Source organism: Triturus cristatus, chromosome 5_1 (genome assembly GCF_964204655.1).
Source record: "Triturus cristatus chromosome 5_1, aTriCri1.1, whole genome shotgun sequence".
Lineage (NCBI taxonomy): Eukaryota > Metazoa > Chordata > Amphibia > Caudata > Salamandridae > Triturus > Triturus cristatus.
This window is the reverse complement of record NC_140587.1, coordinates 696,255,382-696,269,105: the sequence shown is the minus strand read 5'-3', so window position 1 is coordinate 696,269,105 and position 13,724 is coordinate 696,255,382. Positions and strand designations below refer to the sequence as shown.

Below are 13,724 nucleotides of genomic sequence, written 5' to 3'. Positions count from 1 at the left end.
CCTCAGATTGTTTTTCGCCAGTAGGGAAATGATGGAGCGTAGTAGTAAACAGTGAAGATGCCCATGTGTGTTGTATCTAAATAATAGAAACTGGAACAGATAAAGGTAGCCGGAGAGGCACGTGGGCGTGTGTAGATCTGCAGCTCTACATGCCAAGAACAGATGCATACTGGTAAGTAGCATATTCCATTCGAGGCATATGAGCTGCAGATTACACACTTGTGCATAGATTATATAGCAGTACCCACCCTTAGCGGCGACCACCCGTATCTGTTGCAGTGGTTTGAAATAATGTTTTGAGTACAGCCTGGCCCACACTAGCTTGATGCTTAGTTTGCACATCTACACAATAGTGTTTAGTGAAAGTGTGCGGTGTGACCATGTAGCTGCTTTGCAGATATCATCTAATGGGATGTTCCCCCTAAAGCCCATTCTACACGTAAAATAGGGGCTTCAATGGCTTTTCTAGGGAACAGATAGCGTTGGTTTTGCTTTATGGTAGCAAATCTGAATGCATTTGACAATCCACCTAGCTATCCCTGACTTGGAGATGGGGTTGCCCTTGTGTGGTGGAGAGAAAGAGACAAACAGTTGTTTGGTCTTACGGAAAGGTTGTGTTCTCTCGATGTAGTAGAGTAAGGCTCGTTTGACATCTAGTGTGTGAGGAGCTCTTTCTGCAACAGTTTGTGGTTGCGAGAAGAATACTGGTAGTTCTACATATTGGTTTAGGTGAAAAGGAGAAATGACTTTGGGGAGGAATTTTGGGTTGGTCCGGAGAACCACCTTATTATGGTGCATTTGCAGAAAAGGTTCTTGAATAGTAAATGCTTGTATCTCACTGACCCTTCTGAGGGAAGCGATGGCTACAATAAAAGTGGTTTTCCATGTTAAGAATTGAAGTTGACATTTGTGTAGGGGTTCAAAAGGAGGTCACATTAGTCTGGTGAGAACGATATTTAGGTTCCACACAGGTGAGGGTGGCACTCTGGGGGGAATTATTCTTTTAAGGCCTTCCATGAAGGCTTTAATGGCAGGTACTCTAAAGAGTGAGAGATGTTGTCTGTTTTGTAGGTAAGCTGCTATGGCTGCGAGGTGTAGTCGAATGGACGTATAGGCTAGATTGCACCTTTGTAGGGGGAGTAAGTAGCCTATGATGTGTTGAATGGGCACATCTAGGGGATCGATGGTGTTGTTATGACAATAGATAACAAAACGTTTCCACTTGGCGGCGTAGCACGCTCTAGTGGTAGTTTGCCTAGCTTCTTTGATGACGTTCATACAGTCAGGGGGAAGATTTCGGTACCAGAATTCTAGGATTTCAGGAGCCAGATCGCAAGGTTGAGCTGAGCTGGGTCCGGGTGTCTGATCTCTCCATGGTTCTGGGTTAAGAGGTGTGGAGAGAGACGTCATTTTTTATGCGGTACTACCAATAGTTCCAGCAGTGTGGTGTACCACGGTTGTCTGGCCCAAATTGGCGCTACTAATATTAGGATGAGGGAGTGCTGTTGTAGTTTGCGCACTACTAGTAGAATGAGTGGGAGAGGCGGAAAAGCGTACGCAAATCTGCCTGACAAGTTCATCCATATCGCATTGCCTTTGGACAATGGGTGTGGGTATCTGCCGGCGAAGCTTGGCCATTTTTTGTTTTCGTGGGTGGCGAAGAGGTCTATCTGTGGATGCCCCCACATTGGAAAGTATGGGTGAAGAACTTGCGGGTGAAGTTCCCACTCGTGGAGTTGTTGTGTTTGTCTGCTGAGTAGATCTGCTATAGTGTTTTGTACTTTTGGGACATGTTGGGCTAGGAGAAAGATTTTCCGGGGTATGGCCCATCTCCATATGCTCTGTGCTAATTGAGAGAGCTGTGGAGAGTGTGTGCCGCCTTGTTTTTGAATATAATACATGGCTGTCATGTTGTCTGTGCGGATTAGGACTGCTTTGCCTGAAATTTGTGTCTGAAAGGATTTTAGGGCTAGGAAGATTGCTAGTAACTCCAGATGGTTGTTATGGAGTAACTTTTGTTGAGGCGTCCATGTGCCTTGCAGCCGGAGAGCGATGCGTCTGTTGTTAGTACTATCTGGGGAACCGGGTCCAGGAACGGTCGACCTTTGGAAAGGTTTGTGGTGGTCCACCACTGCAGAGAGCGATGGGTACGACCGTCTACCAACACCAGATCTGTTAATTGACCCTGGGCCTGGTTCCATTGGTGCGCTAAGCATTCTTGGAGAGGACGCATCTGGAGTCTTGCGTGAGGTACTATGAAGATGCAAGAGGCCATCATCCCTATTAGTTGCATGAACACCCGAGCTGGAAGGGAGTGTTGTGCTATGAATTTTGCACGTAGAGCCTGAGTGCTTGCAATCCTGGCAGGATTGGGGTAGGCGAGCGCTTTTGAGGTGTCTATAGTGGCACCTAGGTATTGTTTTATGTGGGATGGTTGGAGATGGGACTTTTCGTGGTTTACCGTGAAGCCCAGCTGATGAAGTAGCTGGATGGTGGTGTGTGTGTGTTCTACACATTGATTGTATGAACAGGCTTTTATCAACCAGTCGTCTAGGTATGGGAAGACATGAATGTGTTGTCTTCGCAGATGTACTGCTAGGCACTTGGTGAATACTCGTGGTGCGGTTGTGACTCCGAACGGGAGCACTTTGAATTGTTAGTGTTGGCCGTCCACTACAAATCTGAGGTACTTCCTGTGAGCCTTGTGCACTGGAATGTGGAAGTAAGCGCCTTTTAGGTCCAAAGTGGTGAGTAAGTCGTTTTGGGAAAGTAGCGTAAGTACCTGCTGAAGCGTCACCATATGAAAGTGATCTGAGTGTATGTATTTGTTTAAGGGCCGAAGGTCTAGGATGGGCCGTAGAGTCTTGTCCCTTTTTGGTATGAGAAAATACAGGGAGTAGACCCCTATATTTTGTTGGTTGGTAGGAACATGTTCTATCGCCTCTTTGTCTAGGAGGGAGAGTACCTCCTGCTTGAGTAGCCGCAGATGTTCTGGTGACATCGGGCGTTGTCTGGGTGGAATGTTTGGGGGGGTAGATGTTAATTCTAGGCAGTAGCCTGACCAAATTATTTGTGTTACCCATTTGTCTGAGGTGATGGTAGTCCAGACCGGAAGGAAACGTTGGAGTCTGCCCCCGACCGGAATGTGATGGTCTGGGGGAAGTGGAGGGAAGTCATTGGGTAGGCGCGGTGGCGGAGCGGGCGGTGTTTGTTTTGCCTCTGCCTTTGTTATTGTTGCCCCTGTAGCCGCCTCTTTGGTAACCCCTCGTAAAGGTGGACGGAGTAGGGGATTTGTATGGAGTGGAAGCGGTGTCTGAGGAGTAGCCTCTGGATGTGCTCCGAAAGGAAGAGCGGCGAAAGGAGTGTCTGGGAGGGTGAGATTGTAAGGCTCCCATGGATTTTGCTGTGTCAGTGTCCTTTTTCATTTTCTCTAGGGCGTCATCCACTTTGGGGCCAAACAGATGTTCCTGGTCAAAGGGATGGTTGAGGATGGAGACTTGTACCTCCGGTTTAAAACCTGATATCCTTAGCCAGGCATGGCGATGGAGGAGGACACTAGTATTGATAGCCCTAGAGGCTGTGTCTGCTGCATCTAAGGTACAACGTATGGAGGTATTGGTAATTGTTTTGCCCTCCTGAATTAGCTCAATGGCCCTAGCTTTGTATTTATCAGGGAGATGGTGCATTATGGCTTCTAGCTCGTCATAATGGGCCCTGTCATACCTCGCTTGCAGTGCTTGTGCATTGGCGATACGCCATATATTGGCCGCTTGAGACGCAGTACGCTTGCCTGATGCGTCCAAGAGTTTAGACTCTTTGTCAGGTGGTGGTGCGTCACCTGACGCCTGGGAGTTGGCCCTCTTCCGTGCTGTGGGTACCACAAAGGAATCTAGTGGCGCTGGCCCTCTGATGTAGTAGGGGTAGGCTGAGGCGGCTTTATATTTTTTCTCAATGCGCGGGTTAATGACCCTGACCCTGACTGGGTCTTTAAAGACCTCCGGCGCATGTTTTATAACCCCTTTTAGCATAGGCAATATGGAGGTGGTCCTATGTGTGGTGTCAAATGTATCTAGGAGGAAATCCTCCTCTACTGGGTCGGTATGTAAATCTACCCCGTGGTAGTGTGCTGCCCTTTGCAACAAATGGTTGAACCCCAAGGAGTCTTCTGGTGGAGAAGGTCTGGAAGGGTAAAGATCGTCTTGTGGGACGTTAGGGACATCAGGTATATTATAATCTTCCCATGGGTCTGGGGATCCTGTGGGAGTGGGGTCCCCTGTAGGTATATCTTGGGGTACATCCCCTATGTCGTCGTATGGATCCCCTTGATCATCATTATCCGGGGATGGGGTGGGGGAATGATGGGTGGGGGAATGATGAGGTGGGGGTGGCGAAGGTAGAGGAGGTGGAGGAGGTGGTGGGGGTGGGGAAGGTAGTCTGAAAGGGGAGGTAGCAGAGTCCTTCCTTTTTGGAGGTGGAGGCGGAGCAGGTTTCTCTGTCTCTTTTTGATAGAGAGCTTTAAATGTCCAGTTTTGGGATCCTTAGTTAATGTTTTTTGTAAGGGATCCAGTGTAAATAGTTCTGAAGAGGTTGGTTGGTCCGCCGGCGCCGAAGGCGTCGGGCCGTTGATTTTTTGGGCTGGTCGGTGCTGGTTCGTGGTTTGGAATCAGTTTGGAAAGCTCCAATTGTTTAGTAGGCGCCGAGATGGATTTGGGCTTCGAAATGTCGGTGTCGGTGGTCTTGTGGGCTTTTGTCGGTACCGAAGATGGGGTCGGTGCCGAAGAGCTGGGTCTCGACGCTGAGTGTTTCGGTGTGGGGCTCGGTGTCGAGATGGAGACCGGTTTCTTTTTCGGTGCCAAAGAGTTTTTATCGGCTCCGACGGTGGGCTGGCTCGAGCCCGAGCCACCCGAAGGCTTAATTGGCTTCTTTACCGGCCCCGAAGGTGTGGGAAGCGGTGTCTTTGGTCTTGCCTAGGCCCGAAGGCGAAGGTGTGACCGAAGCCTTTTTTGGTGCCAGCGAGGGTGTGGGGGGGGTAGAGTAGTACTCACGACCCTCTGTGCCGGAGTGATGTCCTCCACGTCTGAATCGTTGGCTTCGGAGGCGCTCGTCGGTGTGGTGTTCTTCTGGAGCGTCGACTCCGTCCCCGAAGATGTCCTCCGGGATCGCGGTCTAAGAGTGTGCCATGGTTCTTCTGGCTCTTCGGTCCCGAATCGTTTTCTTGGACCGGAAGGATTTGCACACCGGACAGTCTCGACCCCCGTGTTCAGGGGAGAGGCAGAGGTTGCACACCTCGTGGAGATCGGTGTGGGGGAATTTGGACCCACATCGAGGACACTTTTTAAATGGTGTCCTTTCCCTTAGCCAGGACCGGAGCTTGGGTAGGCCCGAAGGCCGCCGTCGACGACTGGAACTGAAGGTCTTGCCGATGAGAGGCGCGTCGAGTGGGAAGATCGCGATCGAAAACAATACCGCTAATTGGTGTGAGGATTGCGTGTCGATCGTCGAACTGGAAGCTGTTCAGAACCGGAGCGCGAAGATTACATCCAAGCACGATGGCGGAAAAAAACAATCTGAGGATGGAGCCGAAGCCCATGCGCAATACGATCCAAGGGAGGAGTCGCCGAACTCGTGACTTCCAAAGACTTTCCAAGAGGAAAAACAAACTGCAAACATCCGGGCCCAACACCAGATGGCGATCTATGCACAAGTGTGTAATCTGCAGCTCATATGCCTCGAACATGTATTTAGGTAATCATTATTAGATTTTGCTTACAGTTTACTTTAGGAACTGGACCCAGGCCACTTAAATGTATAACATATATGAGAGGCCTAGAATTCATCTCTCGGTTCTTCACAGGTACTATATATAAAAATAAAACGTCATCCTCAAACAAATGAGACTTTCCCACAATTTAATTGTATTGACGACAAAATTAACTGATCCAGTTAGGGAGGCAATAATTGTGAATATCAAGTTGCAGAATAGATAAGATGGCAGGCAGCTGAGAAGAGACAACACACAAAATATGAACAGAATATAAATAAAGCATCCTGCACACAAAAGAGAGCTAGTTTTAATCCCCTAGTCCAGCAAGTGAAAAAAAACTAGAAATACTTTATAAATGTAATAAATGAACCATTTATTTAGTATATAGAATGAAGATATGCAGCTTTCAATTGAGCAAAGCTACATGTTATGTCAAACACTTCTTAAACAGAAAATATGTGGCTAATGATTTGAAACCTTACCGCTGCAAAAAGTCCATATCCTCGAATAGCTATAGACAGCTCCTTGCTGCTGGAGTCCAATTTTCTGATAATTTTATAAAACTGCTCCATGAAGAACTGCAGCTTTTTCTTGTGTGTCTCTGGATCGTTGGCCACCATTAAAGCAATCTTTAAAAAGACAGACGCATTAGAAGCCTCAATTCAAAATTTCTAACAATATGCTTGTAGGATTCGTGTTTTAATAACTTTTCCTTCTATAAACTTGGTTGTCATAAGCATCCGGTTAGCTAGTAAGCAGTAAACATCACAAATCAAGCTATTTTCTTTTTTTAAAAACCATTTTAACTGACAACAGGTTATTGGCAGTTCCACGTACAGCAGAAATAAAACTAGTGTACTTTTTACAAAGTAGCGAAATACGGTGTCATAATACAGGTATCATTCATTAAAATATCTTTTTGCAATGTAAAGCAACTAAAATGAACACTTTAAGAGGCCCTCCCTCCTCCAGTTTTAACTAAAATCTAAAAACCAAGGGCACCAGGTTGCTAACAAACAGCAGAACATGCACCAATCTCCGACAGGTAGTCTAGGGGTATAGGCCTGGGGGAACGGGCTGAGCTCCGCCATTTAACAAGGGAAGGAGGCGTACATACTTTTCCACACAGTAGTGATATTGTGTCTAGCAAGTAAAAGGTCCAGGTCAACAAACCATGCCAGCGCCCTGACAGTTTGAGGTCTTCTAAAATCTCCCAGTAGGCAGACCTCAGGAAAATATAGGGTAGGAACCCCTGAGCAATAGGAAAGAATTCTCACAATAGGTCCCCAGTATAGCGTTAGCATGGGACAGGTGCATAGATGTGTAGAAAGCCTGTCTCTAGAGAGTCATCTAAAATGTTGTCCACCTTAGCTGGGGTGAAATATGCTCTGTGTATCATGTACAGTTGTAACAACTGAAATTTAGAATTGTGAAAAACTTTGTGGATATAGTAGCACCCTACCCCACACTATCATTAAATGCGCTACCAATATCCGATTTCCACGTATCCTTAAGCGAGGATAATTCTGTAGCGGTTGGATGCAGCTGGGCTCTATAAAGCCACCGAAGTAGTTTACAGCCCTTACCAGACATATATATGGTTAGGAGAGGTTTGCGGCTAGGGTGTGGTATGATTTGCCAGAGTGTTAGGAGTTGCCCATTATGGAGGTTGTACTGATCCCATAGATCGTGGAAGGCCATCAGATTGTCACCCTTCAACAGCAGCGTCGACTTGAGATATGTTTTATGAGATCTCAGTGTTGGACCTTGTAAGAGAGCCACCCTGTATGTAGCAGGAGGCCCACCATTGGTAGAGCTGGGACATATGGGGTAGGGGGCCGGGTTAACAGAAGCCTATGCCTCAGCACCGCAACTGCCACAGACATAAAATTTGAACTTTCAACAGCCTGGTGGGAACTAGGGAATAGGAGTGCAAGCAATTTCCCAGATGTGAGCTGCACCTGTGACAATGCAGTCTCAGCCAGAAAGCGATTCACCAACTATCTACTAGACCATTGTAGCTGGGTGGCCACATCATATTTCTCTAAAGCTGAGACTCCCTAACCCCCTCTGTCAGTAGGCAACCAGAGCTAACCTTCCTGCGCCCAGTAGTAGGATCGTCAGCAGCTGGTCCAAGTTTCTAAAAAAGGATCTGGATAACATTACAGGTAGGGTAACAAAATAATATTAAAGTCTAAGCAACATAACCATCTTGGCAAATCGATGCACAACCTGCCTTTGAGAGAGGCAATGTGATCCATAATTGTAACTATGTTTCCAGCGAGCGCACTGAGGCACCCAGATTACCCTCAATATTGTCCACAACAGAGTGATGAATCTTTCCTTCAAGGTACTTGAAGCAGTCCAGCGCCCACTGCAAGTCACACAGCCATGCGCTGAAAGGTACATGCCAAGAACAGATGCATACTGGTAAGTAGCATATTCTGTTCGAGGCATATGAGCTGCAGATTACACACTTTTGCATAGACTATATAGCAGTTCCCAACCCTAGCGGCGACCACCGGTATCTGTTGCAGTGGTTTGAAATAGTGTTTTTAGTACAGCCTGGCCCACACTAGCTTGTTGCTTGGTTTGCACATCTACACAGTAATGTTTAGTGAAAGTGTGCGGTGTTGACCATGTAGCTGCTTTGCAGATATCATCTAATGGGATGTTCCCTAGAAAAGCCATAGAAGCCCCTATCTTTCTTGTAGAGTGGGCTTTAGGGGGAACAGATAGCGTGCGTTTTGCTTTGTGGTAGCAAATTTGTATGCATTTTACAATCCACCTAGCTATCCCTGATTTAGAGATGGGGTTGCCTTTATGTGGTGGAGAGAAGGAGACAAACAGTTGTTTTGTCTTTCTGAAAGGTTGTGTTCTCTGGATATAGTAAAGTAAGGCCCTTTTAACATCCAGCGTGTGTAGAGCCCTTTCTGCAACAGTTTGAGGTTGCGAGAAAAAAAACGGTAATTCTACCGATTGGTTTAGATGAAAGGGTGAAATGACTTTGGGTAGGAATTTTGGGTTGGTACGGAGGACAACCTTGTTCGGGTGCATTTGGAGAAAAGGTTCTTGTATAGTAAGTGCTTGTATCTCACTGACCCTTCTAAGGGAAGTGATGGCTACAAGGAAAGCTGTTTTCCATGTGAGAAATTGCAGTTCGTATTTATGCAAAGGTTCGAAAGGCGGTCCCATTAGCCTTGTGAGAACTATATTTAAGTTCCACACAGGTGAGGGTGGTACTCTGGGGGGAATTATTCGTTTGAGGCCTTCCATGAAGGCTTTAATGGCAAGCACTCTGAAAAGTGATAGGTGCTGTCTGTTTTGTAGGTAAGCGGCAATTGCTGCGAGGTGTAGCCGAATGGATATATATGCTAGGTTACACCTTTGTAGATGGAGTAAGTAACATATGATGTGCTGTATAGATGCGTCTAGAGGGTTGATTGTGTTGTTATGGCAATAAACAACAAATCTTTTCCACTTGGCAGCGTAGCAGGCGCTAGTGGTAGGGCGTCTAGCTTCTCTGATGACGTTCATACAGTCGGGGGGAAGGTTAAGGTATCCGAATTCTAGGATCTCAGGAGCCAGATCGCAAGATTGAGCTGAGCTGGGTCCGGGTGTCTGATCTCTCCATGGTTCTGGGTTAGGAGGCATGGTGAGAGGTGTAACTTTTGGTGTGGCACTACCGAGAGTTCCAGCAGCGTGGTGTACCACGGTTGTCTGGCCCATGTTGGAGCTACTAAAATCAGTGTGAGGGAGTGCTGCTGTAGCTTTCGCACCACTAATGGAATTAGTGGGAGAGGTGGAAAGGCGTACGCAAATTTGCCTGACCAGTTCATCCATATCGCACTGCCTTTGGATAATGGGTGTGGGTATCTGGCGGCGAAGCTTGGGCATTTTTTGTTTTCGTGGGTGGCGAATAGGTCGATCTGTGGATGCCCCACATCTGAAAGAACGGGTGAAGAATCTGCGGGTGAAGTTCCGACTCGTGGATCTGCTGCGTCTGTCTGCTGAGCAGATCTGCCATGGTGTTTTGGACTCCTGGGACATGTTGGGCTAGGAGAAAGATTTTGTGTGGAATTGCCCACCTCCATATGCTCTGTGCTAGTTGAGAGAGCTGTGGAGAGTGTTTTCCGCCTTGTTTTTGAATGTAGTACATGGCCGTCATGTTGTCTGTGCGAATAAGGACTGCCTTGCCTAAAATCTGTGTTTGAAAGGATTTTAGGGCTAGAAAGATTGCCAGTAACTCCAGATGGTTGATATGGGGTAACTTTTGTTGCGGCGTCCATGTGCCCTGCACTGTGAGGTGTAGTAGATGAGCTCCCCAGCCGGAGAGCGATGCGTCTGTTAGGATTATTTGTGGAACCGGGTCCAGAACCGGTCGACCTCTGGAAAGATTTGTGGTGTTCCACCACTGCAGAGAGCGATGGGTGCGACCGTCTACCAACACCAGATCTGTCAGTTGCCCCTGGGCCTGGTTCCATTGGCGCGCTAAGCACTCTTGGAGTGGACGCATCTGGAGTATTGCATGAGGCACTATGAAAATGCAAGAGGCCATCATCCCTATCAGTTGCATGAACACTCTTGCTGGGAGAGAGTGTTGAGGTATGAACCTTTGACGCAAAGCCTGAATGCTTACAATCCTGGCAGGATTGGGGTAGGCTATGGCTTTTGAGGTGTCTATGGTGGCTCCGAGGCATTGCTTTGTGTGGGATGGTATTAGCTGGGACTTTTGGTGGTTCACTATGAAGCCTAGCTGGTGAAGTAGTTGGATTGTAGTGGCGGTGTGATGTACACATTGGTTGTAGGACGTGGCTTTTATTAGCCAGTCGTCCAAATATGGGAAGACGTGAATGTGCTGTCTTCTGAGGTGTGCCGCCACTACGACTAGGCACTTGGTGAATACCCTTGGTGCTGTTGTGACCCCGAATGGGAGCACTTTGAACTGGTAGTGTTGCCCGTCCACTACAAATCTGAGGTACTTTCTGTGAGCATGGTGTACCAGAATGTGAAAGTATGCGTCTTTCAAGTCCAGTGTGGTGAGAACGTCGTTTTGGGAGAGGAGCGGAAGTACCTGCTGAAGTGTTACCATGTGAAAATGGTCCGAATGTATGTATGCGTTTAGAGGCCGGAGATCTAAGATAGGTCGTAGAGTCTCGTCTCTTTTTTGTATAGAAAAATATAGGGAGTAGACCCCTAAATTTTGCTGATTGGCAGGGACTTGTTCTATCGCTTGTTTTTGTAGGAGGGAGATTATTTCCTGTTTTAGTAACGTGGAATGTTCTTGTGACATTAGGCGTTGCCTGGTTGGAATGTTGGGGGTGGTAGATGTCAATTCTAGGCAGTACCCTGAGCGAATAATTTGGGTCACCCATCTGTCTGATGTGATGGACTCCCAGACGTGAAGGAAATTTTGTAGCCTGCTTCCGACTGGAGTGGGATGGTCTGGAGGGAGCAGGGGGAAGTCATTGGGTAGGCGGTGTGGCGGAGCGGGCGGTATTTGTTTTGCCTCTGCCTTTATTGTTATTGCCTCTATAGCCGCCTCTTTGATAACCCCTTGTGAAGGTGGATTGAGCAGGGGATTTTTAGGAAGTGGATGCGCTATCTGAGGAGTAGCCTCTGCCCGTGCCCCGAAAGGAAGAGCGGTGAAAGGAGCGCCTAGGAGGGTGTGACTGCAGGGCTCCCATAGATTTCGCCGTGTCTGTGTCCTTCTTCTCGAGGGCCTCATCTACCTTTGGACCGAATAGATGTTCTTGATCAAATGGATGATTTAATATGGAGGCTTGTACCTCAGGCTTAAAGCCTGAAACTCTCAGCCAAGCATGGCAACGGAGGAGGACGCTAGTGTTAATGGCCCTGGAGGCTGTGTCTGCTACGTCTAAGCCACAGCGTATAGAGGTGTTAGTTATGGTCTTACCCTCTTGAATTAATTCATTGGCCCTATTTCTGTATTTTTCTGGGAGATGGTGCGTGATGGTTTCTAGTTCATCATAATGCGCTCTGTCGTATCTGGCCAATAGCGCTTGAGTGTTGGCGATACGCCATATATTGGCTGCCTGTGACGCAGTACGCTTTCCTGACGAGTCCAGTAGCTTTGACTCTTTGTCAGGTGGTGGTGCTTCGCCTGACGCCTGGGAGTTTGACCTCTTCCGTGCAGTGGATACCACTAGGGAATCCAGTGGCGCTGGCCCTTTGATGTAGGCAGGATCTGTGGGGGCAGCTTTATACTTTCTCTATGCGTGGGTTAATGACCCTAGTCCCGACTGGGTCTTTAAAAACCTCTGGCGCATGTTTTATTACCCCTTTGAGCATAGGTAGTATAGAAGTAGACCTATGTGCGGTATCAAAGGTGTCGAGGAGGAAATCTTCCTCTACCGGGTCAGTGTGTAGCTCTAACCCGTGATAATGTGCCGCCCTCTGAAGTAGGTGGTGAAAACCTAATGAGTCTTCTGGTGGAGATGGCCTGGATGGATAAAGGTCATTTTGTGGGACAACTGGAATGTCTGGATTATTATAATAGTCCCATGGGTCTGGGGATCCTGTAGGGGTGGGGTCTTGTGGCACATCCCCTGGATCGTAGTATGGGTCCCCCTGATCATCATGGTCTGGAGATGGGGTCGGAGAGCGATGAGGCAGGGGTGGAGAAGGCGGAGGGGGCGTAGGTGGAGAGGGTGGAGGAGGTGGGGAAGGCACTCTGAAAGGGGAGGTAGCACAGTCTTTCCTCTTTGGAGGTGGAGGCGGAGCTGGTTTGTCCAAATGTCTCTTTTTAGAAGAAAGTGCCAAATGTCCAGTTTTTGGATCCTTGGTAAGTGTTTTTTGCAAAGGATCCGGTGTAGACAGTTCTTGAGACAATGGTTGTTCGGTCGGCGCTGAAGGTTTCGGGGCAGATGGCTTTTTAGGCTTGTCCGTGCCGTGCTTTTTTGGAACCTCTGATTTTTTGGTCGGCGCCGAGGCAGGCTTCGGCGCGGGAGTGTCGGTGCCGAGGGCCTTATGATGTTTGGTCGGTACCGAGAGGCTGGGTTTCGACACCGAGGGCTCTGGTGCGGAGCTCGGTGTCGAGGTAGAGGCCGGTCTCTTTTTCGGTGCCAAAGTGTGTTTATCGGCACCGCTGGCAGGCTGGCTCGAGCCCGAGCCGCCGGAAGGCTTATTAGGCTCCTTCACCGGGCCCGAAGGTGGGGTGTTCAAAGCAGTGTCTTTGGTCTTGCCTAGGCCCGGAGGCGAAGGCGTGACCGTAGCCTTTTTGGGTGTCGGCGCGGGTGTGGGAGGAGGTATTTTACTCACTACCCTCTGCGCCGGGGTGATGTCCTCCACATCCGAGTCGGCTGCTTCGGAAGCACTGACGAGGTCCTCTTCGGTGTGCTGCTGTCCCGGAGCTTCGACGTCGTCCCCGAAGATGTCGACTGGAACGGAGTTCAAGGAGTGCGCCATGTTTCGTCTGGCCCTTCGATCTCGAATAGTCTTTTTGGATCTGAAAGACTCGCAGGCGGGACAGTCTCGAGCCTCGTGTTCCAGGGAGAGGCAGAGGTTGCCCACCTCATGAAGATCGGTGTAGGGGAATTTGGACCCACATCGAGGGCACTTCTTGAATGGAGTTCCTTCCATCAGCCGGGACCGGAGCTTGGATAGGCCCGAAGGCCGCCGTCGACGCCTGGAATCGAAGGTGTGTCGAAGAGAAGGTGATTGAGGAGATCAAGATCTGAACAATACCGCGATGAGCGAGGATTCCACTTCGATCGTCGAACTGGAAAAGTTCGGAACCGGAGCGCGAAGTATTACATCCGAGCCAGATGGCGGAAAAAAACAATCTAAGGATGGACCCGAAGCCCATGCGCAATACGATCCAAGGGAGGAGTCACCGACCTCGTGACTTCCAAAGACTTTCCAAGAGGAAAAACAAACTGCAAACATCCGGGCCCAACACCAGATGGCGATCTATGCAAAAGTATGTAATCTGAAGCTA

At 48.5% G+C, this 13,724-nt stretch overlaps 1 protein-coding gene across 2 annotated transcripts in view; it reads right to left on the bottom strand.

The window, feature by feature from the left end:
• The window catches only part of PRKDC (protein kinase, DNA-activated, catalytic subunit), a 2,754,228-nt gene that overhangs the window by 2,587,420 nt on the left and 153,084 nt on the right, over positions 1 to 13,724 (bottom strand). For both annotated transcript variants that reach the window (XM_085605657.1, XM_085605658.1), the window contains exon 11: positions 6,247 to 6,393. In XM_085605657.1, the coding sequence (XP_085461783.1) occupies positions 6,247 to 6,393 (147 nt within the window). The remainder of the gene's footprint in view (positions 1 to 6,246; positions 6,394 to 13,724) is intronic.